Source organism: Furipterus horrens, unplaced genomic scaffold (assembly GCF_987537825.1).
Source record: "Furipterus horrens unplaced genomic scaffold, mFurHor1.1.pri manual_scaffold_5, whole genome shotgun sequence".
In the NCBI taxonomy this organism is placed as follows: domain Eukaryota; kingdom Metazoa; phylum Chordata; class Mammalia; order Chiroptera; family Furipteridae; genus Furipterus; species Furipterus horrens.
In genome coordinates, this window is record NW_028327175.1 from 2,902,695 (window position 1) to 2,930,560 (window position 27,866).

Genomic DNA, 27,866 nt, shown 5'->3' on the forward strand with positions numbered 1-27,866 from the left:
TTCTAGTCCCCTGGAGGGATCGGATATTAACCAGCAGGCAAGGATAGCAGATCTTTATCATGAGATCGGAACTTGCCCTTGAGAAGGTAACGCAGGCCAGTGACGCACGGGGGTAGGGGCTCGTGGAGGGCAGGGGGCCAGTGAGTGACAAGATGGACCTCCCCGACAACCGCTTTCAGGAACGATAACATGGCCGCGTGGCTTTCAGACCGAACTGCAATGACGGCTTCTGGGAGACGGCCGTCAAATGTGCAGCGAAAAGAAAGATAAATAATATTCCTAAAATTTAATTAATTTCTCTCCTTCATTTTGTCTGGTTTAATGCTATGCTACCCTCTGGATGGGAACAATCTAGACATTGTTCCATTAGTATATTTCACTTTTATATCAAGCCCGACACTTCACTGTTTTATTTAGGGCAATGCACTCGTATTTGGCATATTTACATCATTCTCATTATTACTAAAAGGAACGTTCTGTTTAGGTATCGAGGATCAACAAGCCTCCATAATGCTCACACCGCCCTGCCTTTCACAGCAAGCTCAGAGTGTTTCAGCTTTGCTTTTACAGGTGTTTTATTTTTTAAAGACAATTTTATAGCCTGTACTCTGTAAAAAATTGGTTTACAAAAATTCCTTGACTACGTTTGCAAAAGTCTCCATGGGACCCCGCGGAAAGATGGAAGGGACTTGGAGCAGCTGCAGCAAGACCCCTGATGCATGGGGGTCACATTCCAAGGCCCCCAATGGACTCTGAACCAGTGGGTATCGTGGAGTGCCAAGCCCTATACATTGTTTTTTCCTATACACAGCCATGATAAAACTTAATTTATAAACTATGCACAGTATGAGATCAACAATCACAACTGCTAATAAAATAGAACCAACGAAACCATGGGCTGTAATAAAAGTTCTGTGAACGTGGTCTCTCCCAAAACGTCTCGGTGCGAGACGCAGACAAGTGGATGATTCACGTCCCAGCTGGGACGGAGCAGGACGGGCGCAGATTTTATCACAGGACTCAGAACAGCTCGCCCTCCAAGATTTATGAATTGTTTATTTCTGGAATTTTCCATGTAATATTTCCGGACCACGGTTGACCACAGTCCCTGACACCACGGAGAGCAGACGGGGAGGGGACACTGCTGGGTCCGGAATTTACGGCTCTGTCCCTTGGGCTGCACCCCGCAACGGGCCCCTCCTGTCCTGTGGACACGTCCATGCCCGCCCTTCCGTGCGCCTGCCTGCTGTCCTGCCTCGCTCCCCTGCCGGCCTTCCCTTCCTCTGCTTTCTCTGTGGAGGGGACAGTTGCTTCCAGGGGCGTTTCATGGCTTCGGGGCGACCTTTCGATTCCCACAGGGACTCCACAGCAGGTCCCCGACGGCAGAGCAGAGGCCACCCCCACCCCCAAGCCACACCCTCTGCACCAAGTGGGGAAGGGTCGTCAGCATGACAAACACGAACTCCTGAAACGGACGGCAGCCCCCTCAGCCGTGGTTTTGCGGTCAGGGGTCTGTCACCCGGGGTCAATGGGGGTCTGGAAACAGGAGAAGTAACATTTCGGAAACAAGTCATGACTTTACACTGCGTGCTGTTCTGAGTGATGTGAGAAAATCCTTGCCCCACGTCCCGCGCCAGCCCACCCAGGATGCGAGTCACCCCCTGTCCAGAGTGCGCACACCGTAGACGCTCCCCGTCCATGATCACTCAGTACCCGTCTCGGTGACCAGGCGCACTGTCTCCCCATCTCACTGCGTTCAGGTCGCCCTTATTGTTACTTAATAATGACCCCAGGGCACAGGGGCAGTGCGGCCGGGGACTCAGACGTGCCACAGACCAGCCGCAGAGGGCCCCTGCCCGAGAACGGCGAGCTCAGGGCCTGGGGGTGTGTGGAGTGAGACCACAGCCCCACGACTTCCGTCACAGTGTACCGTTCCCACGACTTCCGTCACAGTGTATCATTCCCACGACTTCTGCTACAGTGTATCGTTCCCATGACTTCCGTCACAGTGTATCGTTCCCATGACTTCCATCACAGTGTATCGTTCCCACGACTTCTGCTACAGTGTACCGTTCCCACGACTTCCGTCACAGTGTATCGTTCCTGTGACTTCCATCACAGTGTATCGTTCCCACGACTTCTGCTACAGTGTACCGTTCCCACGACTTCCGTCACAGTGTATCGTTCCTGTGACTTCCGTCACAGTGTATCGTTCCCGTGACTTCCGTCACAGTGTATCGTTCCCATGACTTCCATCACAGTGTATCGTTCCCACGACTTCTGCTACAGTGTATCGTTCCCACGACTTCCGTCACAGTGTACCGTTCCCACGACTTCCGTCACAGTGTATCGTTCCCACGACTTCTGCTACAGTGTATCGTTCCCACGACTTCTGTCACAGTGTATCGTTCCCACGACTTCTGTTACAGTGTATCGTTCCCACGACTTCCGTCACAGTGTACCGTTCCGACTTCCGTCACAGTGTATCGTTCCCGTGACTTCTGTTACAGTGTATCGTTCCCATGACTTCCGTCACAGTGTATCGTTCCCACGACTTCTGCTACAGTGTACCGTTCCCACGACTTCCGTCACAGTGTACCGTTCCCACGACTTCCGTCACAGTGTACCGTTCCCGTGACTTCCGTCACAGTGTACCGTTCCCGTGACTTCCGTCACAGTGTATCGTTCCCGTGACTTCCGTCACAGTGTATCGTTCCCGTGACTTATGTTACAGTGTATCGTTCCCATGACTTCTGCTACAGTGTACCGTTCCCACGACTTCCGTCACAGTGTATCGTTCCCACGACTTCTGTTACAGTGTATCGTTCCCACGACTTCCGTCACAGTGTACCGTTCCGACTTCCGTCACAGTGTATCGTTCCCGTGACTTCTGTTACAGTGTATCGTTCCCATGACTTCCGTCACAGTGTATCGTTCCCACGACTTCTGCTACAGTGTATCGTTCCCACGACTTCCGTCACAGTGTATCGTTCCCACGACTTCCGTCACAGTGTACCGTTCCCACGACTTCCGTCACAGTGTATCGTTCCCGTGACTTCTGTCACAGTGTATCGTTCCCGTGACTTATGTTACAGTGTATCGTTCCCATGACTTCTGCTACAGTGTACCGTTCCCACGACTTCCGTCACAGTGTATCGTTCCCACGACTTCTGTTACAGTGTATCGTTCCCACGACTTCCGTCACAGTGTATCGTTCCCGTGACTTCCGTCACAGTGTATCATTCCCACGACTTCCGCTACAGTGTATCGTTCCCACGACTTCCGTCACAGTGTATCGTTCCCGTGACTTCCGTCACAGTGTATCGTTCCCACGACTTCTGCTACAGTGTATCGTTCCCACGACTTCCGTCACAGTGTATCGTTCCCGTGACTTCCGTCACAGTGTATCGTTCCCGTGACTTCTGTCATAGTGTATCGTTCCCGTGACTTCCGTCACAGTGTATCGTTCCCACGACTTCCGCTACAGTGTATCCCGTGACTTCCGTCACAGTGTATCATTCCCACGACTTCCGCTACAGTGTATCGTTCCCACGACTTCCGTCACAGTGTATCGTTCCCGTGACTTCCGTCACAGTGTATCGTTCCCACAACTTCTGCTACAGTGTATCGTTCCCACGACTTCCGTCACAGTGTATCGTTCCCGTGACTTCTGTCATAGTGTATCGTTCCCGTGACTTCCGTCACAGTGTATCGTTCCCACGACTTCCGCTACAGTGTATCGTTCCCACGACTTCCATCACAGTGTATCGTTCCCACGACTTCTGCTACAGTGTATCGTTCCCACGACTTCCGTCACAGTGTATCGTTCCCGTGACTTCCGTCACAGTGTAGCGTTCCCGTGACTTCCGTCACAGTGTACCGTTCCCACGACTTCCGTCACAGTGTATCGTTCCCACGACTTCCGTCACAGTGTATCGTTCCTGTGACTTCCGTCACAGTGTATCGTTCCTGTGACTTCCGTCATAGTGTATCGTTCCCGTGACTTCCGTCACAGTGTATCGTTCCCACGACTTCCGCTACAGTGTATCGTTACACCTGCTCTACTTCAGCATTGCTGTGCGTTTCTTCCTGAGCCTAGTTTATAAGTTAAGCCTTACCCTAGGCAGGCATGGATAGGAAAACCAGCCTATACACATCTGGGTGCTGCCTGCGGTTCCAGGCATCTCCTGGGGGTCTTGTAGCGTGCCCCCCGTGGATGAGGGGGGCCACTGTCATCACAACGCAATTTTATTTGGGCCAATTGTCCCTCTGAAACTTATTGAGGGTAAAGTCGTTCTGCGATCCCTGGATGGCAAGATAAATGTCTTAAGACTGTTCTTATTCTTAGTTTTAAAATATCTGTTAATTTAAAAGCCTTACACCTTAATTCAAGCTGTAGCACGTGAACCCGCTGTACATATGGGTCAGAAGTGACCAGACAGCAACAGTTTCGTGTGGTGCCGCCTAAATTAATACAAAACTAACAAGACGGACGATTAGGGCCGGTTTATCACCACGTCTCCCCCTACAGGCGGTGAGGGGACTGTCATCAAGAAAGGGGGGCTCTTCTCCCCGGAGAATGCTGACCACCGTTTCTGCCCCGTGCGGGGACAGAGGTAGGGAACAACAACAAAGGTCCAGGACATCCTACCTGACAGGCCCGCTCCTATGCAGGGCACGTGCTAACAGGCGTTGGCAACTTTCCCGTGGGTTTCTTGGGGATCCCCCTCACCTGCACCCCTGCCCGAGGGACCGCACTTCGCTCCTGCAGTCCCCAGGGATCCGGCTCTCTCTGCTTTTGCCTCACCGGTGGGAAGCGACACCTCGGAACAGGACCTCCTATGGCCTGTGACGACCCGTGGGAACACAGCTGGTCCACACTGACGAACGCTGGGGGTGCAGGTGGCGCCAGCACAGCCGCCCCTGCTTTGAGCGGCCCAAAAGGGAGGCAGTTCAGGCAGGAGTCAGGCCCTGGGAGTTGCGTGTCCCAGCTCTGGGGACGCAGGTGCAGCTCACTGCACCATCCCACGGACGCCTTTCCCACTGGCTCCTTCTGCAGAGAAATCCCCTTGCTAATCCTATCAACTCCATCCTTAAGGCCTTTATACCCTGGATACGAGCAAGGAACCAAGAGTCTTCCCTGGGTCTGTCTGGGGGTGGGGGTTCCAGGGAGGAGGAACCCCGGACACCACGCTGCCAACCTAGGGACGAATTGGTGCTTTAACTGAAAACAGTGCGCACACACACACACATACACACACACACACACACACACACACTCTCTCTCTCTCTGACTTAAGTTATGTTAGTAGCCAGGCAGAAAAATAAAATAGTTAAAAGAAATTGTCTGTGCTTTTGGAGAGCATTACTGTAAGACACCGTGAAAGACAAGCACACTTTTCAGCACACGCTTCTTTGAAGAGGAAGCATCTTTCCAAGTTTTCTGTGAATGAGTTTCTTTTCTGAATCCACTGAAGGAAGGCTCAACTTTAAAGATGCAATGGTTATGCTTAAAACTCTATTAAACACAGGTTAGCAAAGGCAGTGGCCTCATAAATATGTCATTCTAATCTCTTCTGTTTAGAGAATTATTTATGAGATTTGTCATTAATACAACCTAAGCCAAAATAGAAAGATTAGAAAATAGTGAAATATAAACACTAAAACCGAAACTATAAAGTGCCTACTTAGAAGAATATGAAAATGCCAGTTATAGAAAGAGGTCTCATTAAATGTCCACCGGTCAGAGAAAAACACAAAGACATGCCCTGACAACCGGCACACTTAATGCCCAGACAGTCCCTGAGCGCCTGCTGTGTCACAGCAGCGCCCGGGCAGGCCACCGACAGGACAGAGGGCGACGCGGAGTCTTCGCTCCCGAGGTGCCTGCCGTTTGGGTGGACAGCACACACACACACACACACACACACACACACACCCACACACACACCCACAGACACACGGGTACAAATAACGCTTGGCCCAATGTTTCTCCACCTGTAACCTGCTCAACACTAGGGGGATGGCTCCATCGGCCACCCTCAGCGAACCCTGTCCTGCGGTCTGGGGACGGTCCCCGCACCGCTGGGACCCCGACGCAGGAACCTGAGCCGCAGCTGGAGGTGCCTGGCACAGAGCCCGTCTGTGCGTGGCAAACCCTCGGGAAAGGCCCCGAGGGAACGGGCGGAGGGGGCGGCCGGACCCCACAAGGACGAGCGCACGCAGAACGCGACACGCACTCAGGCACCTGGCGCGGCTCCCGGCTCCTGACGGGGCAGCTCCCCTGGGGGAACATGCAGACGCCACAGGTCGCTGCGCACAGAGCTGCATCCAAAATCTTCCTCTCGCACTGGGGACGCGAGGCCTAACTGTGGGCCTCATGTTGCAGTGAGGCCACGTGCTTCCCCTTCGTGGGTGGCACCCGACCCCGGGCTACCCCGGATTCCTCTGAATAAAGTCCTTGTTCCCTCTGAGAAAGACAGGGCTCCTCGGAGCCCACCCTGCGGGCAGCTCCCTCCGGGCGGGGGGCAGAGAACAGCTGCCCTCGGAGTCTCAGTACAGAAACGTAAGGTCATTATTCGTGGTTCTCACGGTCACAAGCATGGCAATCGCAGCAGGCCCGGTCGGGCGCATAAGCAGCCGGTCGTTCCTGACTCCTGCCCTCTGCTGGGCCGCCCTCCCAGGTCCCCGCCGGCGTGGGGACGGGAGCCCCACGTCTCGCCAATTTTTCTCCTGAGGCTGTGTAGCAATGTCCCACGTCCCAGCTGCACTAATTTCCACAAAGAGCTGAACCTACATTCATTTTTACAGTAAAATGCAGAAATGGGTTTAAGGGGAAAATCAAAGGTTCCTATGCCAATAAAACACCAGACATCTAAAAATGTCCCAAGACTGTGATGAGCTCTGGAAAGGAAGGATGGGCTGGGAAGGGAGGATGGGGTGGACAGAGTGGGGGTGGGGAGGAGACCACGTCACGGGGACGTGGGGACAGGGGGCAGAGTCAAGGTCCCCCCGCCAGATGTCAGACATCCATGCAGAGGACGGAGCACCTGCGGCTCTCGGCTGGCAGGGTGGGCGTGACTGGAGCCCCGCACTTCCGGGCTGTCGGGGCCGGTGCAGACCCTCCCCCAGGAGCAGAGCTCTCAGAGAGGAAGGGACGCGGGGCTGCCGTCAGGGAGCCATGTGCCCTGGTCTGCGGTCGGCAGCGAGGAACCGTGAACAGGTCCCCTCCAGAGACTGAGACCCCTGTCCGAATGACCCCTGAGATTTCTCCTGGCTCAACTGCATGGCCCCAGAAGTCCCACGGACCGAGGGGAGCAGGGGTGGGGAGGAGGACCCCGGATGGGACAGAGGTCCTCAGGAGGGAAAAAGGAGATCCGTGAGGACCAAGAGGAGGAGCAAGTCGCAACTCTGAAGTGGCCCCTGAAAGGCCGCCGGCCACCTGTCACCCCGGAGCAGGAAGAGACAGACCAGCTTCTCCAAGCCTCTGGGGACTCACTGGGGAAAACGAACCGTGGAGGAGAAACTGGCCTCCGGGAAAACGCGCACACCGTGGTGAGAGAAAGTCCGTATTCTGTGGATGATGTCACGCTGATGTCAAGGCCTCTGTCTTCCTGTGAGGGACACACACCCCTGCCTCACCCCGCTGTCTAGAGAGACCATGCAGCCTGGGGACATGGCCCTGTGACATTTCAGGGCTGAGGCTAACCTGCAACCTTCAACCACCATGACTTCCGAAAACTATGTATGTTTAGATCTATTTATATGAATACACGACACAGGTACATACGGTATATGCACTGTACATGTTTCTATATACGCACATGCATTTACATGCACACAGGTGTGTATATACATGGGTGCTTACATCCCAGTGTTGACGTGGGTGTGGTGAACACGGGTGGGCCAGACTGCTTTTCCAGGACCTCTGACGCGTCTCAAACAGCGGGGCTGTCAGAGAGCGGGAGGGCCCCTCCCCGCCGTCCCGCGGTCCCCAAACCAGGTCACAGTGATGCCGACCTGAGTCTAGTGCTAATCCCTGCGCACAAGGCCCTGATGTCGCTTTGACATTTAATTTGCCTGGTACCCCTGTGTGTTCTCTATGTTCAGGCCATGTGGCCATATATGTCGAATAAAAAGTAGATTAAACTCAAACTCGGCGTCTAAAGTGGAAGAGGCACATGAGAAGCTCCACTTCCTTTAGTAGCAAAAAAGGGGTCGTGTTTAGAAAGAGACCATGGGGTGAAAAAAAAGACCAAAGAGATCTATTGGACTTACTGCAGCTGGAGTATGGAGCACATGCTGTTTGCTTAAGAGAAGAAATGATTAAATCCGGGCAAGACAGACGTTAACGACACCCTGTGGTCAGTCCCTACTTTACTTGTACAACGTGAGAGAGGAGGTTATAACGGGGCAGGCTTGGGGATGTCACATTGGTCTCCACAATTCTGAGGCCCTGCTCTGCCATCACCATGGTGGCCACACTTATTTTATGATTAAGAATTCACGCGGGCAACAGTGTGGTGACGGCTGGGGCAAGGGGGCAGAAGGGGACTAACTGGTAATGGGAAAAATATAACGAAGATTAAAAATGCAATAAAAAAAAAAGAATTCAAAGATGATTTTACAGAGAGCCATCGGGGACATTTTCCCAGAGCAATCAGAATGGCAGCTTGTCACAGTATTTCCTGCCTAGAGAATTACGTGGCCTGCCAGCAGTGACCCTTCTTGTCAGGAGTCAGAACGGGGTTATGCAACACACCACGCACCCTCAATGTTAGCGTTACGAATGTACTGATTCTCAGAATATCTTGTTTTGTTTAAAACGTCCACATGTCAGCTTCTAGGAAGCGGAAGCCCAACCCCAGAGGCGCCCACCTGGGTCTGTTTGGGGCCGATATCCATCCTCTCCAGAAGGTTGTTCAGGAACTCGGTCACGCTCGCCCAGGGGTAGATGCTGTTGGAACCGTCCAGCACGATGACGATGTCCAGCTGCGTGCTGCACTCTGCGGAAGGGGGGCCGACCCCGCACGTTGGCACGGGGGGCCGTCCTTGTGGGGGTACAGGGAGGGCTTTCTCGGCCGCAAGAAGCCTGTTCTAAAATGTCCACGGGTGCTTGCCAAAGCGGACACGGTGCCCTTACAACCAGAAACAACAGTTTTAGAGCAATAGGGATACCCCTTGCATTCGGGTTCGGACTCCTTGTCACGGAAAACTCATCTCTGCCTAATTCCCAGTGACGTTGGGGAGCTGGCCTTGGAGCGCTCTCGGTACGAATTCTATACAACCGTCCCCACCCTCCCCGTATGTCAGGTGAGGTTGCTGGCCAGCTAGGGCCTCGCGCTTCCAACACGAACAACGTGACAGCTTCAGCTCTGATGTTGAAACAGGACAGTGTGAGGGTTATTTACACTAACACCAGTTCCAAACACAGCGGTGAGGCTGGTTAGACACCGGCAAAGCGAACTGTTACCCTAACCGGTAATGCTGGTCGCTGAGCGCAGAGCGTGAGTTTCTGGTATGCCCCCGACCACACGCGCCTCGCCCACTGCGGACGCGCGCACCGTGGGAGGACACGGAATAAAACCTGTACCTTGCACCGGGGCGATGGAGTTCACGACTTGGAAAGTGGGGCTGACGTCCGAACAGATGCCTGTCGTGTAATGCTGATGGCCACATCTGTAGGCGTACAGGGGCCCGCAGGCCTTTCACACATTAAAAAAACAACAACAAAAAACCATAAGATTAAAAGTTACGTCACGGATTCGACAAAGACTTTTCAGTAGGCATCGAGACCCTTTGCTTTCTTACCAGAAACCCTCCGCTGGGGTTGGTGACCAACGTGGCCCCGAACGTCATGTTCTCCTTCACTTCTGTGACGTTGGGAATTGAGGTGTTGACTGAAAGGAGGAGAAGATGACATGAGGGCGGAAGACAGAGTGCAGTCGCCTCCTCACCAGGACGCTGCATCTGCCTTGCTCACGTCCCAGCACCCTCTTCTTCTCGTTCAACTGAACAGTCTTCAGAGCGTGATTCAGGGATTTAATGGACATGCTGAGGCTGAAGACATGGCGGATGCCCCAGGACCTCTGCCTGGGTCATCGTCCCGAACACAACAGTTCTGCCGAACCGTAAAAGAATGCAGAACTATCAGGGCAACGAGATGCTGCGATTGTCTTTCACACATTTTTGCTAATTAAAACAAATAAAACTCTTAGTCTCATGATATTGTAGATAGGATGTGAACTTAACACACTTTTCTTACATATTACCTCAACATATTATAAGTGACCAATGATGAAATATGACTCTGGCAAGAAGAAGCAAAATGGATAGAAGACCAGAAACGAAAACTCAAATACAATTTTTTGACCATTAACTTTAACATCATGGAGACATCACGAGGGTTACAAAGAAAATTAGAGCAAGATTAGAGCAGTGACCAGGAACTGTGTATTAAAAAGGAAAAAGACAGAAAAAGGACTACTTTTTGACATTCCCAATAGGAATGCTGGGTCCTGAAGCATGCCACCTGGCAGAGCTGGCAAGACGTTCTACTTATTCACATTTAAAAAAAAAATGATCGACAGGAAAAGCAAAAGCTTCTAAACCCTGCTTAGCAGAGTGTGCACATTCTTGAAAGTAGCAAACTCAAGTTCAAGAGAGATTTGTCTCACTGTTTATGCCTACAAGATTTTCCTGCCTTAAGATTCTCTACATATAGATCGAATGAGAGGCACGGAAGCAGAGATTCCTGGATGTCACACCAACGTCGGAATCTGAACACTGGTCTGTGTCCCAGAGTTTACTCCGACCTGCTCTGAATGCATCTGGAACTGTGCTATCATTTGCAATGGTCTTCGATAATGTGGATTAGAGTTTTTTATGGTTTTGATTACAGCATAAACTTTCCTGCTGGCCTTGATGTGGCTAAAATCTCCAGCTAATATAAAACTGTTTCAGTTTCCAGTACGGGCGGAGTAGCCCCTGTCAGAACAGCTGTTTAACAAATAACAACCATAAACTCCAGGAAAGGGAACCGTGATGTATAAAACAACCCTCTGTAGGCAGCGGAAAGCAACCAAGGCAGGCAGCCACTGGGGGGTGGGGTGGGAAGGCGGGGGGCGGGCCTGTGAGAAGAGATGAGCAGTGGGTGAGTTTCCTGTTTTTGTGTTCCTTTGTTTGCTTGCTTTCCCGAAGGGAAGGCCCTAGCCAGTGGCGAAACCTCAAAGAGAACTCTTTCAGTCTTGAAAAAAGAAAGGACAGAAATTGGGGCAATGATGGCAACTGGGAAGTGGGGGAGGGGGGCTTGGAAAGCAGAGCCCCCACAGGAGAGTTCTAACAGACACACATGCATTCTGTCCACGCTTCTGAACGACCCGACTGCGCGCGCCCAGGGGAAGCTTCACGCGGCCAGCCGGCCCCTGCAGTTTGGAACTGAGTTCAGCCCAGTGGACTGACTGAAAACACGTTACAACTCTTCAAAGGCATATCCCATGTAGATCTCTGCACTTGCAACTCAAAAGTACAATCCGGGACACAATGCCAAGTCACTGCGCGTAACAAGAAACAGAAAAATTGTGACCCAACTTTAAGAGGAAGATAATACATGAAAAGTGATGGTGAGATATTCCAGATGTTGGAATGATCAGAAACAGATATTAGTGCAGCAATTATAACCATGCTTGTGACTATAAAGGAAAACATGTTCATAATAAACAAACAGGAGCTTTGTAAAAAAGGAGAACTAAAAAATATAACATTGGAAGCAAACCTGCAGGTTCTGAGTCATTTCCGCGGTATTTAATATTGGCTAGAACACTGATAAGTTTCTAACTCCTGGAGAGTCCTAGTAGGAATTTTCTAGTCACGTTCTAACTACAGTGACGTTTCCATCCAATACCTCTATTTCAATATAAACTTACCTTGTGCTCTCATTTAAAACCTCGATTTATCTATTACTATTCTTCTTGTGCTCCTTTCTTTTAAAAAGCAAACACCACTTTAGCTTTTGTGGAGGACATGTGATGGGCAGGTTCGTTTGGAAAAGCTGTTTCCCGTCCGTGCTGGTTTACAAAGGGTACTGAACAATGGGGGATGATAAGAGTGACAAAACCAGTAAGATCGAACCCTGAGGCTATTTTATAACGAACTTCTACCGCAAATGAAGGGCAGAGGGAATCAAAATGTCATTTTATATAACCCTGAATGATAAGAGCTGAAGAATGTTTATAAGTTACTTTTAATATTTTCTTGAGTCGGTTGAAATTTATTCTCAGGTCAAGTACCGGGGATAACTTAGGACCAGGCTGACATTTTGACTTTCCATACCTGGTAGATGCAGCTTTACGCAAGGTGACGGTTCTGCTCTGCCAACAGGACACTTATAGACGTCCCCCGTCCTGTTCCTGGGCTGGCCAGCTAAGGGAGAGCCGACGAGCACCCTGCCATGAAACAACTCGGTTAGCACACCTGGACACAAGCATTGCATTTCAGTTACGCCATGATGTTCTAGGACAACAGACAGCGTCCCCGTAGACGTGATCGGAGAGCTACCCTCTACGATTAATGTGATGTTACCTACACTGAGCGGAGTCTCTCCTCCAAATCGCAGATTGGTTTGAATAAAAATAACCCATTAAATATAAAGGGGAGAGAGCTCAGAACACTTCATTTTCTTTCACATTCCTTTATCACGATTTTTAATTTGGGGGCTGAAATGATCATTATTGGCTAAGCCACACACATGGAAGTAGAAATTAGTTTTTCTCATCAGGAACTGATAATTTAATAGAGAAGTCAGGAACTATAAACATTTCATCATCGTAAGATTTCATACGGGTATATGCTAGTTTGTAAGTACTTGGAAAACAAGGATAGTTATGAGACCCAGGTTAAAATCATTCATGATGTTTTAGACAGAATTTAACAACTCACTCTGATCATAATTAACGGAAGAATATAACCGTGACTCATTGTGGTCCTAGCGAGCCATTAAGCAGAGCCTTCTGTGGTATCAGAACTAAGCTGGGTGAACGTGGCTGACAGGGAAGGCGTTTGGGTGGCCTCACTGCTGCTGGTCCGTTGCTGGTGAAATGGTCACATCCACAGATGCGGGCCGCAGTGACGTGTCCCAGGCTGCCCTGGGGGTGGTCTTAGCCTGTGCCTTCTCCAGTGTCTTGAAGGAAGACACAGCCAGCAGGAAGGCACCCAGCCTGCAAATCCATACGCCCCCTGGGGCATTTGGAAGTGTCTCAACATTCTGGGAAAAGAAACCTAAACACACTAGGTGAAGTCTGTATAAAAACTTATATAAATAATTTCACCGAATGGCAGACTATTGAGGATGTCACAGGAAGTGGGAGACCTGACTTACTGGGCGCTCGTGTGGAAACCTGCAGGGGGTGTCGTGGACAGAAAGTACCCATGAGGCAACAGCATATTTTAGTGCCGAACGTTAATGTGACTGCATGCTCAGTGCTGGAAATAGATGCCCCGGTCAAGGAAAGCGATGGCCCCTCTGTGCCCTGTGTGGTCAGGCCGTGTCTGGAGTCTCCACATTAAGGGGACAGAGGCACAATGGCACGTATTTAGGAGACTATATGACTCAGATGGTCCAACGTCTGGCAATTCTGTTAGACCAGAGATACTTAGGGGAACGGTGGGGGTGTTTAGAACAGAGAAAAATGTCTTTTGGGGAGTTGAGAAATTATATAGGGGTGTGGGTGGATAAGGCATACATTTTTAAGAGTTTCAATAGTTCAAATCTGTCATATTGAAAAGGGATGGGATTTACTTTGTGTAGATCCTTGAGTGAAGCTAGAATTCATGGAAATAAGTTTTATAACAATTGTAAATACTGAATTGTTGAACAGACGCTCTAAGGCATAGTTATAATATAAGGCCTTTGAAAAGCCATTTCTGATATGATAAATAATGATAAAAATATTCAAGCCCTTTAATGTATAATGATAATTCTTATTTTGGGGGAAATGACCTAAATTAAGGGGAAAAGCTTAATGCATAAAGATAATGCTCTAAGTGTCATCTATAGTAATAAAAGGTTAAAAGAAATATAATCAACAGCAAGAACTAATAATTATTGTAGGGCCATTCTATAGGATATTATGCAGTCAATAAAAAATAATAGGTAATAATAACATGGTAGAATTAAAAATTATTTTTGACCTCATGTGAAGTAAAACCTACCTCACTTAATGATAACTTATGATTTAATTTAAAATGAAGTGTAGCAAGTCATATCTGATGTACTCATTGTAATAGCAGTGACAATCACAGCCAGCACTTAATGACTGGACACCCCGTTCCATACACGGCTCTGATTTAACCCTTTCCAGACTTCATGAGTTCAGAGCACGGCTTTGCCATTCACTTAGCCGTATGGGTTAGGACGAGTTAGTTCCCCTCGGTGCCTCAGTTTCTTCAGCTGTGAAATGGGAATAAGAAGAGTAGCTACCTCACAGGACCACCACGAAAATAAAATGTGAATGCGTGCAAAGTGCCTAAAAAAGTATTTGGCTCATAGGATGTGCTTATTTATATGTTAGCTCTTCTTCTTCTATCTTTTTTTTCAGAGGACGGAACAACTCCATCGATGTAGAACAGATTAAAACAGAACGCACTAAAAACACAAATTATATTAAGAAGGTTATGGTTGAGTTTTTGCCCCCAATGTTTTCAAAGCTTTTTATAATGTGATTGCTTATATTACTTTTATAGTTAAAACATTTTAGAGAGAAGCAGTGGGCCTATTGTTAAGGGAAGTCTTTACGCTGAGGCTAGGTAGACTAGTGTTTATTGAGCATATTCTACAGGACTTTTGCCAGACCCTGGGGATATAAAATGGATAAAACAAAATCTTTCCGTTGTTTAAGCTTAGAGGGGAGGCAGACCTACAATATAAATGCGCTGTTGCAATATGCATCAGTCTGAACTTCAGCAAAGTCTCAGAAGCAGGAGAGAACACTGCTCTTTTGATAAGTTCAAGTAGCTCCCTGTTAGAGGAGGCATTGTGTCTGGGAAGGTAAATGAGGTTCTGATCACGAATGTTCTTGTAGTCTACTTTAAGAACTTGAGGTTTATTTTATGGAGGGGGAGGTCGGTAACATGGGAGCTTTCAAAGAAGGAGCAGACAGGAGAAACTCTGGTCTACGACACTCGTCTGCTTACAACGCCATGAATAAACTCGGGAAAGGGGCCAAGCAGGCCCAGGGAGTGAAGGTAAGAGGCCCTAAGTTATCCAGATGAGAAAGGAGGGCCTGAATTAAGGAAGTGGAGAGGAAGAGGTCACCAATTCTAGGAATACTTAGGAGGAAAGCTGTCGTAGTTTGGGCTCATCGCAAAGTGGACCCCAGACGAGGACTTTGGTACAAGTGGCTTTCCGGGAGGCGATTCTGAGAAGGCACAAGAGTGGAGATGGGGAAACAATGGCGGGAAGCAAGAAAGGCCAATGAAGAGGACAGATGACAGATTACTTCTGCAGATGTCCGGGATCTGTCTTGCGGGGGAATAACTAAGAGACCACGTGGAACACAGACCAGCAGGTCTGAAGCCCCAAGAATCAACGCTACCACCTCAAGGGAGTAGAGTAAGGAGAGAGCTGGAGGCTCACACCTAGGGGGGATAACACAGTATATTAATGAGTGAAGAAAGGAAACTGGGAGGAGTGGCCAAGGGGAAGAGGGAGAAATCAGGACACGGTGATGTCACAGAGGCCTACAAAGGAAAGAGGATCGAGAACGGGAGCCATGGGTGGAGGGTGGACTTCACCACCAGTAACGCGGCTGAAAATGAGGGGCAGGGTCCGTGTCAATTTCATATCAGCTTCCTTTCATTAGGCAAGCCACTGAATGGGGTTTAAATCAACAGGAAGCAACTTGGATGCGGTTAAATGATGGTGAGAAGGGGCCAGGGACAAGAGAAAGGCTGACGTCTGGGAGAGGGTGGGGAGTGCCTGAGCAGGTAGAACGGATGGATCCAGAAAGACGAGTTTGCCTTAGAAACGAGGAAAGACCCCGGGTTCCCCCGGCAGAGCTCTGGCTGGCCTGCTGTCTGGAGGCTGGAGGTGTGGTGAATGGTTTGGAGTGTGAGCACCTCTGCGACCCTGTGTTATGTCTCATCCTTCATTGAGGCAGAATCTACCTTTCCTCCCGTGGAAACCAAATTTGCTTGATATACAGAATGCCGCAGAGGTAGTGCTGGGACTTCTGGGGCTGGGACTCAGAGGCACTGCGGATTACGCGTCCCCGGTTTTGGAATCTGTGAGCACGGCGCTGTGAGGAGGCCCAGCCCGGCCCAACGGAGGAGGAAGGGCCACCCGGAGCAGAAGGCACGTGCTGGTGCTGCCTGCCCGCTGCGGGACGTGGGAGTTAAACCGCCTCGGACGTTCCACACCCCTGCGAGGCAGCAGATGGCGTGCAGCTGCATGAACGAGAATCCATGCAGTTTCCTAGCCACAGATCTTGAAAAATAATGAATATTGTGGCTTTAAGCCACCAAGTTTTGGGGTAATCTGTTACGCAGCCACAGCTAACTGCAACGGAAAGCGAGGAGGAAGTTTTACGTTAGCGGCTGCCTCCCTCCCTCCTCCCAGCACCCTCGCTGTGGTCCTCTCGCGAGTGAGATTCAGCAGGAGAGGCAGTAGGTGAGGGGCTGGCAGACAGTGGTGGGATTTTCCCTGACAAGGTACTCAGAGCTGGTGAGGCAGCCCCTTGTGCCAAGATGAAGACGAGGCAGAGTACGGCTGGGGGGGGGGGGGATGTCGTGGAAGGTGCCCCCGTAGCAGATGGAAGACAGGTCTCCAGAAACCCTTCCAGTTCTAAGAGTCCATCGTCTGCACAGAACAAATGGCAAGTGTGCAGAGACGAACCAATGTGCTGCAGAGCACGGGCTGTTCACCGGGGACATTTCAGACGATTAGTGAGAAGGGTGTCCATGGTCAGGTGATCATGGGCTGTAGAGAGGGAGGGAAGGGAGACCGTGGCCAGCGCAGGCCAAGTGTGGGGACTGGTGAGTGAGGGCTGAGCTGGGAGCCTGGCTGGGACCCAGGCCGGTGGAGATCGCCCCATAGTGGGCTTTGATGGGCAGGAACAGTCTGGGGTTTATATCTGACTCCTAGGGCAGTACGAAGTCCAGAGCATGGTGGTCATTTGGAAGTGACCTGAGAAAGCAGCTGGAACGACGGCCCGTGTGTGTTTTAGGTAAGCAACGCCGGAGGTGCGAGGGCTCAGGAAGCAGTGGGAGGTAGCAGGTCAGATGGAGACGGGGCGCTTGGGGGCGAGACCAGAAGGAAAGAATGGGTCCACGGGACACAGCCCACGGAACCATTCTGTGTGTTTTCCTAGGGCCACGCAGCTCTGGAAAGCACACGCATCTCACCACGCCATCCGAAGTGAGCCTCACCTCTCCCAACCTGCATAAACCCACAAGGTCCTAAGAAGCTACCCGCAGAGTTCACGGAATCTCAGGCACCTCCAGCGTTCCCAGTCCCCATCATGTTGCTCTTTCTTTTCTCACAGAACTCACCACATTCCAACCTTAGAGATAACCTCCCTCTTCATTAAGTTTACGATTTATTCTGTCCCCACCATCCCCAATAGATGTCAGCTCCGTGAGAGCAGGGATTTTGTGTTTTGTTCACTCCTATTTGTATATCCTCGGTGTCCATCACAGCGCAGGCACAAAGCAGGCATTCCATACGCATTTATGAAGTGAATGAAATGTGTCAAATATTCTCAGAATCGAAATAAGGCAGAGCTGGGCATTTTGGACTCATGTGACCAGCTAAGAGGTTCCGATTGGGAAGTCTATTTCCATTTTAGAGGCTACACATTTTATGTAAGCAGAATGCCATATATGACTCCGTGAAATACAGGACACATTTCCACAGGTCAAGGTTGCAGAGAGTCCCTGATGTTTGAGGACACACTCGCTAAAAGTCAGGAGGTCTGACTTCCGCATCCCAGCCCTGGGGCATACCTGCTATAGTAAACCTTTGGCAATGCATTAGCAGTTTCCTGTTTAGAAAATGCAGATGATAAGCGTGGTAGCTACCCAGACACTCAGGGTCAGTGGGAAGACCCAAGGCATACTGCTTCATGAATTATGGGTCCTGTTATTTTAAAATTTAATGCAAGCTTGCGTTAACTCATCACATGTTATTTCTTTTAGATTTTTGCTTTTCATTTGCAATTATTGTAATGATTTGTCAGCAGATTAAGAAGATTAAAGAATGTTCTGGATCTCACTGCTGATCTCTAGAGAAACACCCGTTTGAAGAGCAGAGGATCTCTGACTGCTCTCAGTTTGTGTTTTTTCCACTGTCAAAAATAGCTTCCTGGAGACTGTTGTCTTGTGTTTGTGTTCTTTCAGGAACATTCTTCACCTGCCCCTTTGTTGAGGTCCCAGCCAGGTCACTATCAACACGCCAAGTGCCCCCTGCCAGCCAGGCTTTAACAAAGAAACAGCCTAAGCGTGTTTGGTCCTCGTCCGGGGTGCGGCCCTGCAGTGGCCTCACTGGCCGTGACGGGCACAAGTGTGGGGAGGAGGTGAGCCAAAGAAATGACAAGTTTGGCAAAGAGAAAGTCTCAACTTCAAAAGATATTATAAGCCATGTAAAATAAATATTATACTAAAATAGGTAAGAGAAAATCGGGTAGGACCTTTACAAGGGCTTTCTGCCCCAAGCTTGAGTGGGCTTTTGCGAAGCCACGCACCCACGGGAAACAGTCATCCGTCAGCGGAGCCCCTCGTAAGCCTTACCTGGCGAACCGCTGGGTCCTCTGGAGAAAGGACATGAAGCCAGCACACTTCGATACGGACACTGGCCTGAGGGTTGGCGAGGGGGGGGGGTGCACGTCCTGGGAATCTCCTGCGGGAATCCAGGTCCACTGAGTCCCTCCTGCCCCGAGAACGGTTGTGGGAGGGGCAGTGGAAAGGGTGGGGCCGCACGTGCAGGGCCGGGGGCGGGCAGCCCACACCACCACCAGGCACTCTGCCCTCTGCCCAGACCTTGCCCCACGGGTGACCACCGGATCTGGAAAACTTGGGAAGCACTCAGCACATTTCGGTTTCTTCTCTTCAAAGCAAAATTATTAAACCAGCTGAGCACTTTGTGATTTTTCTCTGACCCGCACTGCCATTCCTTGGTCGCTTCGGCCCGTACGAACCACAACGACCATCAGCTGACCTTAATCAGAGCTACACTGCGTTCTGTACTGAGAAAGCCTGGTTTCTGAGCCAGGGACTGGAAAGTCAGTTTACTCTTCACAGTAAACTTCTGAAAGATAAAGGGGCACCAGCCTACCTCTTCTGTTAACTTTTAGTTCTTTCAAAATAATTACAGCAACGCTTTTCAAATACACAGCTAAGACTTCTAATGGACCAAAAAGTACTACTTCTTCAGGTAAACTCAGCCACCGCAAGATGGGTCAGGATGATTTTCTAATAATCTGAGTGTGATGTGCTTACAAAACATGAGCTGTAACTATGATTTACGAAGGTGCCTACCTCCGGAGAAGAATAACAGAATCCATGTTCCCCCCAAATATGTCAATTGCTCCACAGTCCATTTCTTAAAGTAAGTCTGTGTCCTGTCTGATTTTATAAACACTTACAGAATATCCAAACATGTTTCTGTAATTCATTGTGCATCATCAGTGCCTGGATCTCTTTGGAACAAGATGCTGCTACCATGCCATCCGTAAGGGCTTGGACGTTCAGATTTTTATAGTCTGCTTACTTTTCTATTCACATGGCTTTTGTTGCCCTGGTTTTTCACGTCTTTTTCCATAAAATCACTGTAAACATGGAATGTCAACATGGAATTAAAGCATCTGACATCCATATACATTCAAGCACTCACAAAGTCTCACACACACATTAATAAGGCCAGTGTGATACCGCAAACATAGTTACTATCAACATTTCCTTTTTAATAAAGAAAAAGCACTAGCCTGGGTATGGAGAGACTTGAGTTCTATTTTTTAGCTCTGGCCTTAAGTAGTTACATTTCCCTAGGGGAATAATTTTTTAAAAAACGATTTTATTAAAATAAGAATGGCATATACTAAGCTGTACGTATTTCATGTATACAACTTGATGAGTTCAGAGACAAATATTTATTTAGAGTTTTAAATTTAGGTCATGCAAAATCATGATCACCATTTATGCCATAAACATACCCATCACCCCCAAAGGTTTCCTCTTGCTCTATTTAGCTATTATTATTATTATTATTATGTGGTAAGAGCGCAATGGAAGAGAACAGATCTGTGGTTATCAAAGGGGAGGGGTCTGGGGGTGGGAAAAGGAGTGAAGGGCACCTTGTGTGTGGTGATGGATGGTAACTAGATGTTTGGAGGTGATCACTTCGTAGGGTACACAGGTGTCGAGTTACAGTGTTGTACCCCTGAAAGTTACATACTTTTGAAAAGTCACCGAAGTCATGCCTAGCCCTGGCTGGTGTGGCTCAGTGGATTGATTGGGCACCACCCGCTTGCAAACAGAAAGGCCGCCAGTTCAACTCCCGGTCAGGACACATCCTGGGTTGTAGGCCGGGTCCCCGATGGGGATGTGTGAGAGGCGACCAATCCATGCTTCTCTCTCACATCAATGTTTCTCTCCCTCTCTTTCTCCCTCCCTTCCCCTCTCTCTAAAAATAAATAAAATCTTAAAGAGAAAAACAATAATAATAAAATAATTGAAAAAGAAAGCATACCTAAAGTGAACTTATCCAACATTACAATGTTTAAATGTATAGACAAGGAATTCCGTAAGGTTACTGCACGCAGCAGACCAAACTCGGTGAAACACCGTGATGTAAGGCCGATACTCCGTGACAGCAGTACCACTCGAAGACCGTGCTTCGTCTGCCTCCTGATCCTTCCCGCTGAGTTTCGGCCACTCGAAAGTGAGGCCCGGTCAAGAACCCTTACCAGGCTAACATAATTACGGAATGACAGCACGACTCTTTGGGATAAGGACGTTCCCTGAGGTCGGCCCAGGCTCACACGTATCACTAAGCGCTTCCTTGAAATACCGCCAAGTACATTTTCTTTTTTACTCTGTCTGATTCCATTACCAAACGATCGGACTGCGAGTCCTGCTGTAAGGGACCCATTCGTTGAGGTCTTACTCACAGAATAAAGGGGAGCCAGGCGGTGCGCCCCATCACCGTGTAGGGCGCCTGGACGGCACGACGCGTGCTGGCTTACCATTTCCCCTCCTCGTTTTCGTACTGCTGGACCGTGTATCCGAACATGTCCTCCACGGGGCCGCTGAAGGTCATGGCGTTCTTCACATCCACGTTGAAGGAGACGCAGAGGCCGAGAACAACTGTCAGAGAGAAAACCAAGCCCAGTTACTCAGGGCTCGCTAAGATTCCGCCGTGTTTCAGATCCCGGAAGGCATCCATAGTTTGCCTCCATCCAAGGAGATCGGGACTACGAGGCCCGTCTGTGACAGTCCCCGTGCTGTGCGCCGCAGATGAGGACAATGGCTCTGAAGAGCGCAGCACTGACGTTCATGCACAGCCCCCCAGGAACGAGGCGCCCGCATCACCCCCGAGCGGCAGCGTCTGTGTGGGCAGGTGTGCAGATGTGCGTGCCCACACATGACGAAGGCAGCCGCAGAGAGCCCCAGGGCGCACGCGGCCGCCAGGGACAGGGGAGCAGCATCCTTCCCAGGCTTAGACTGCACAGGCGTGAGAGCCACCACTGAAACCCCCCAGGGCGGGGGGCAGCTTTCTCCTTGCTGCATCCTGAGGGACCGGGCGGGACAGTCTCCACCCAGAGGTGGCTTCCTGGGCTGGCTGGGGATGTGCTGTTTCCTGGATTGAGCCGTGGATGGAGGCTCACGCTAAGGCCCTGAGCCTCCTACAGTGGGGCTGGGGCTGGGGCCGGGGGCCTCCTCACGGCCGCTGCTGAGATTCCCTCAGGGGCTACAGCCGGCTTACTCCACGCCTGCCACCTACTAGAATCAATGAGGGTAGATTTTCTCCAATTCCCTTGCAGTTCAGGCAATGGGAACCCTTGATGAATGATCTCTCTCCTAAAAAGGGTTCTGAACGGGGCAAATCCTATACCTGGCACTGGTTTTTAAAGTGTACTTGTGAAATTCCAAAGTGTTCCCCTCCTAGGTGTAATGCGGAATTCTTCTCTAGGAGCGGTGTCTGAGAAAATCACAGAGCAGTGTAAGGTGCATTCAGAGGTGGGAGATCCACTCTCCTTTGTAAAACCAGGTTAGAGCCACACATGTCCCCCCAAATTCTTCCCTTACGCGCTGTACGCTCTTCCATAAATAAAGCCTACATCCAGACTCTAATTCATTCTATGTATGACTTCATAACCTTCAAATGTTGGCAACAATACTAAGTGTTTTTTTGGTGCATAGAATTGTACATAACTCAGACAATTTTGTTCTTAAAACATTATGTATATCTATTTTTAAAAAACTAGATAGTTATGTACCCCCATTTATAAAGTCTTCCTTGATCTCCTTGCCTGAAAATAATCTTTTAACTACTAATCCCTCCTCTTTTATTAAAAAAATATCTCATAGAGATAATTATTAAACACTATTCACATTGTTTTGTAGTTAGCTGTGTGAGACTTTTTTCTTAGGTTAGAACATTCTTTTCTTTATTTGTTTATTTTTTAAATTTATTTTTCAACAACAGCTGACATATTATATTAGTCTCAGGTGTAGAACACAGTGATCAGGCACTTATATGATTTATGAAGTCACCACCCCAATAAATCTCACGCCCATCTGACACCACATGTAGTTATTACAGTATCATTGTCTGTATTCCCTGTGCTTTAATTTATACCCCGTGACTGCTTTTATCACTGACAATCTGTACTTTTTAATCTCATAAACTGTGTCACCCCGCGCCCATCCCCGTCCCATCTGGTGACCGTCAGTTCGCTCTCTGTATCTATGGCAGGAAAGTTCTTTAAAGCAGGGGTTTGCTCACTCATCTTTCTCATTCCCTGTCAAAGCAGCGCAGCTCCCTGTACACAGAGGAGCAACAACGCGTTTGCAGGACGAGCGATAACGCGCCGAGGGAGGAAGGGCACTGGTGAACTGGTAACAATTCCCTCGGAGGCCAGGAAGCTCTTAGGGAGGTGGGAACTGCCCAGTTAGCTCGGGCAGGGGAGAGAGCGATGCGGTTTGGCAGGGGGAGTGGGAAGAACATGTGTCCTGAGGATCTGGGAGGGTCTCTGCCAGTAACGAGGCATAAAACGGGACAAATATGGTAGCGAGAGCTTAGAGAGACCCGCCTGGCCGGCGTGGAAGATGCCGAGGAGGAATGGCTGGGCAGTGCGGGCCCATTTACGTGCATTTCCTGTTCATTCCTCGGGTGACAGGGAGCAGCTGCTCACCATCTTCTGCATGACGGCCTTCCGTGGGTTTGAAGGCAGTGTCCTGCGCCGTGCGTTCTCCGCTCCAGACTACAGAGCACACGCCCCTGCCCCTTCCTCACGGCTTTCCTTCTATTTTGGACACTTTCAGCAGCTTGTTCTTGATGTGAGACACACATGAGACGGTACTTCTACAGCAGGGCCTCTCAACTTCGATGCTATTGACATTTTGGGTCAGAAAATTGTTTGCTACAAAGGGGTTGTTCTGTGCATTACAGGCAGTTAGCAGCATCCCTGGCCCCTGGCCCCAGATGCCCCTGAGCTGTGGAGGTCAGTAATGTCGTGCCCAATCCCCCTAAGACCAAAGTCGCCTGAGCAGAGAACCACTGTTCTGTGGATCAGGCCCGGGACACCACCCCCAAAGATGACATTGAAAGATGACAGGAAACCAAGGCGGCAGCATCTGTCCCACCCTGGAGCTTGCAAGGGGTCCAGAATCTGAGGCCCACCCCGATTTCCTGAATCAGTGTATACGTCCAACAACACCCCCAGGAAGTCTTGATTCCTCCTCCGGCCTGAGAGGCGCAGATCTGTATAATACAGTGACGCTGAAGCAGGTAACAGAGCCTCCCCGAGTGAAAAGCACTCAGCATCCTTTCGACAAAAGAGGAAAGGGGGTATCTTTGATCAGGGTCAGTGTCACCCCTCTTGAAGGATTTTTCCAGCACTCTGTTATCTCTGCTACCTGCCCTCCCAAAGGCAGTTCCCGGGGCCCTGCCCATGGAAGACCAAGAGCCTCTGGTTTCCTTTTGGGGCCTCTGTTTATTCCTCCTGTTGTGTGGAATGTCCGGGGGGGTGTGTGCTGCATTTTTTTCATTTCCTGTCCTCAGATTGCTCCAGGCAATTTGCCCGAAGTGGTTGTAAATCAGCCTCTTTCCTGTTTGCCAGGGCACCAAGGAGCCTCCAGCCCAGGAGAGGACAGAAGGAATAGTTTACATTTTGTTCTCTCGATCCGAAGGCGCACAGTCGAGGCAGAGACTCAGAGCGCTCGTTCAATGTTCATTCCGTGACACTCGTTGTCTTGGACTTTATGTACCAGAAGTCAAGCAAAGTCATACTTACTCGAAGTCAAACGAGAACAGACACCACACTGAGGCAACTGTCATGCGTCAAATACATTCTCGTTTCACATGTATTAGCAGAAAGGATGTTTTCCCTTAATGAAAACAACAATTCTGTGTGCCTGCTATGCGTTACTCTTCACTTGCTCCTTCTCATATAATTTCCTAACAGCCGACCAGCAAACCCTGCTACTGTCGCCACCGTGCAGACGAGGAGGAGGAGGCTCGGGAGGGCAGAGAAGCTTGCCCACGTTCCCCCAGGGTCCCCGAGTCACTGGTATGGATTCAGTTCCTATAACTTGGCCCTAAACTGGGAAGGGCTAGTTGAAGGTGACGTGAGGAAGGATTAATTAATTGATTGATTTTTAGAGAGAGGGGAAGGGAGGGAGAGAGGTAGGAAGAGAAACATTGATCGGTTGCCTCTCCCACGTGCCCGCCTGCCCACTGGGGCCCTGGCCCGCAACCCAGGCCTGTGGCCTGACCGGGAATCAATGGCGACGTGGGACGATGCCAAACCCACTGAGCCACACCAGTCAGAGCTGGCGTGACAAGGATGTAGAAGAGAAGACACTATCGGTCAATGTAATTCTGTCTCTGAGAGGCAGAGACTGAGGAAGGAGCGTCCGCTACAGTGGCCATGGCGGGCGGACGCTGCAGTGACGGGGACACGGGAGTAGAGAGACGAGTCCTGGCTACAGAGCCCTGGATAAGGCTGCTTGGGACACGTCAGCTCAAACCCGTATGTTTATGCAGAAGGAGATGAAAAAGCTTGCTCTCCTTGGAATATGGTTACATGTATGTTATCTGTCTTATGGCTGAAACTGAGGAGGAGGATGAGGTGGTCGGCAGTGAAGGGGATCCCTTGGCAAAGAGATCATTTGGTGCAAATTCTTTCCCCCAGGGCGGGATTTGATGTGCCAGACACCTCAGGAGAGAGCGGGGAAGAGGGAGAAATAACCTAGAGCTCTGCCATGTTTTCCGCTTGCAAAGATTTTCATAACGAGTAACGGTGGTGGGCCGGGCAATAACCCGTGGCGGTCAGGCCGGGCAGCAGTCCTTACTCTCGGACCCAGCGAAGGGGACCCCAGAGGAGTCAATGGTTTATCTGTCCAGGACCAGGCTGTGTCCATGGCAGACACAGGACTGCAACATTGGCCTCCTGGGGCCGAATCATGGACTTTCTGTGACTACAGTGCCAACGAGTCGGTCGAATTAATAAAAATAAAATAACTCCGGCCAACCGAATCCTCAAATGGCCCACGAGAGCTTTCATTATCTTGCCGCTCGGGAGAATTTGAGGCTGGGGCCAGCAGGGAGGGCTGAACAAGGGGGCAAAGTCCGGGCACCTCCAGATGACTCACTGGTGCCAGGAAGCCCTCCCTCCTCCACCTCCTCCGAGCCCCAAGCAAAGCCACCGCAGCCTGTTTGAGCGCTTGCTCCTCACGTGACGAAGTCTGTCTTTCCCAGGATGGTCCAGAGACCCTGATCTAGTCACGTCCAGACTGGAGAGCCTAACAGCCAATGGGATTCTGAGTATTTTACATTCCAGGCCCGAGGCAGGAGAGTATCAGGTGAATGACGACAACAGCAACAACTTCCTACACGTTTAGCCGATCTAGAAATAAGATCAGTTAACATCATAGTGATCATTTTTAATAGAGTGAAATGATGTAATATTAAAATTAGGAATAATAATAACTGTGTTATTATGGTTAATTCATGGTTTGTAGAGCAAATTCCCCAGTAGTATAAAAAGACGGTGATGTTCAGAGACATAGTGAACCTGGGCATAAACTGAGCCCTCTCATTTATTTACTCAATTATTCAGGTCTATTCAGCTATGCCACAAATATCAGTCAAGTGTTTCCCTTGGGTGGAACAGATGCTAGACTCTAGAGACAAAATGTCATAAAAAGGTCGTTAGTACCCCTGTTTCCAGAGCTCTTGCAGACCGGCTGGGAAAGCACGCAGCTGATGATTTAACCGCTGCGAGCCTCAGTTTATCTATTTGAAATTAGCTGAGAAATGCCAGCCAGGTACTGGCTTCTGTGAGAAATACAAATTATGCATTGCTAATAGAGCATGCTCAGTAATGAGTTTACAAGTTTCATAAATAAAACCCAAAGAGTCCAGGTACCATCTGGCCGTTGAATTTTATTTCGGAAGAGGATTTCCCTCCATTCAGATGACCATTTGTATCTTAAAAAGAGATACAGACGTGTGATATCAGTGGGGAGGACCGTGGGCTCACTGGCTCACGTCCACAGCTCACTTCCTGTTTCTATACCCAGCTGCATGCACACGTGGGAAGGAAGTCTGAGAGGGGGGTGAGGCCCCTCCCAGGGGAGGAGCGGGCGGAGAAGCAGAGCGGATGGTGCCCTGTCTGGCAGTGAGATTCCCTGGAGTCTCCTGGGGCCTATTTATGATACCACAGGGGTTCTCAGCTCTCAGCCAGTCACGGCTTCTCTCCCTCTAGTGACAATCGACTCCCTTCTAACCTATGTTGGTCTAAAGTCTGTTCCAAGGACAGGATGAGCCAGCCTGGGGTGCCTCTCCTAGTATGCGCAGGCCAGACTCACGGAGTCGCCGCCTGAAGTCACCTGGGAGACCAGAGGGCGCACCTGGGCAGCGCAGCCTCCGGGGTGCAGAGCTGCAGGGGACCCACCGCCCTGCACCTGGGCACTGGCGCATCCTGGGCACCTGGCGGGAAGACTTCATCCGCTGCTGTGTGAATGGATACTCACTCCAAAGCCACACACCGTCACTGTAATGACGTGATGCATTAGGTGTTCTGCATAATTCCAAATGCACATTTTGTTTTCTCCTAAAATTTAGATAAAATATGTTTAACTTGGAGGCACTCCAGGGCATTGGAAGAAAAATACCTTAATGATAAAAGTTGGTGAAAGCTGGAGGCCCCTTTCCTCACCTCGTAATAAACAATGAACCATCTTTATAATATCAGTGCTGTGCATCTCAAATCTTAATTAGTGTAATTATTCTTAATAGGCTAAGTGAATCAGATCTCAAATTTGGTGAATACAGATGCCTTCAAAGATAAAATCTAATCAAAGTTATAAGCGAATCTGTCCAAAAACATTACAGCAATAGTACACCATTCTGGTCGGTTTGAGCTGAGATGATTATTTTTACAGAATTGCAACCTTGAGAAGGAGGAGCCAAAGGACTGCACTGGTGAAGACTCAGGAAATAAAAACAGAATGAAAAGAAGACAATCTGAGAGCCCTGAGCAAAGTGGAGAGTCAACACACATGTTTAGAAATGACATCATAAGCTCCAATACAGGAATTTCTATTTTCTGCAAAAAGTGCCATATCTAACTCAGTGTCTCCTTCAGACC

General features: G+C 49.7%; 1 protein-coding gene across 1 annotated transcript in view; it reads right to left on the reverse strand.

Annotated features, from left to right (window-relative positions):
* Positions 1–27,866, reverse strand: part of ITGA1 (integrin subunit alpha 1) — a 141,135-nt gene that overhangs the window by 60,011 nt on the left and 53,258 nt on the right. Inside the window, exons 2-6 of the mRNA XM_090276123.1 lie at positions 21,234–21,354; positions 12,331–12,443; positions 9,811–9,899; positions 9,593–9,704; positions 8,878–9,005 (exon numbers count right to left, since the gene is read on the reverse strand). Of these exons, the coding sequence (XP_090132249.1) occupies positions 8,878–9,005; positions 9,593–9,704; positions 9,811–9,899; positions 12,331–12,443; positions 21,234–21,354 (563 nt within the window). The remainder of the gene's footprint in view (positions 1–8,877; positions 9,006–9,592; positions 9,705–9,810; positions 9,900–12,330; positions 12,444–21,233; positions 21,355–27,866) is intronic.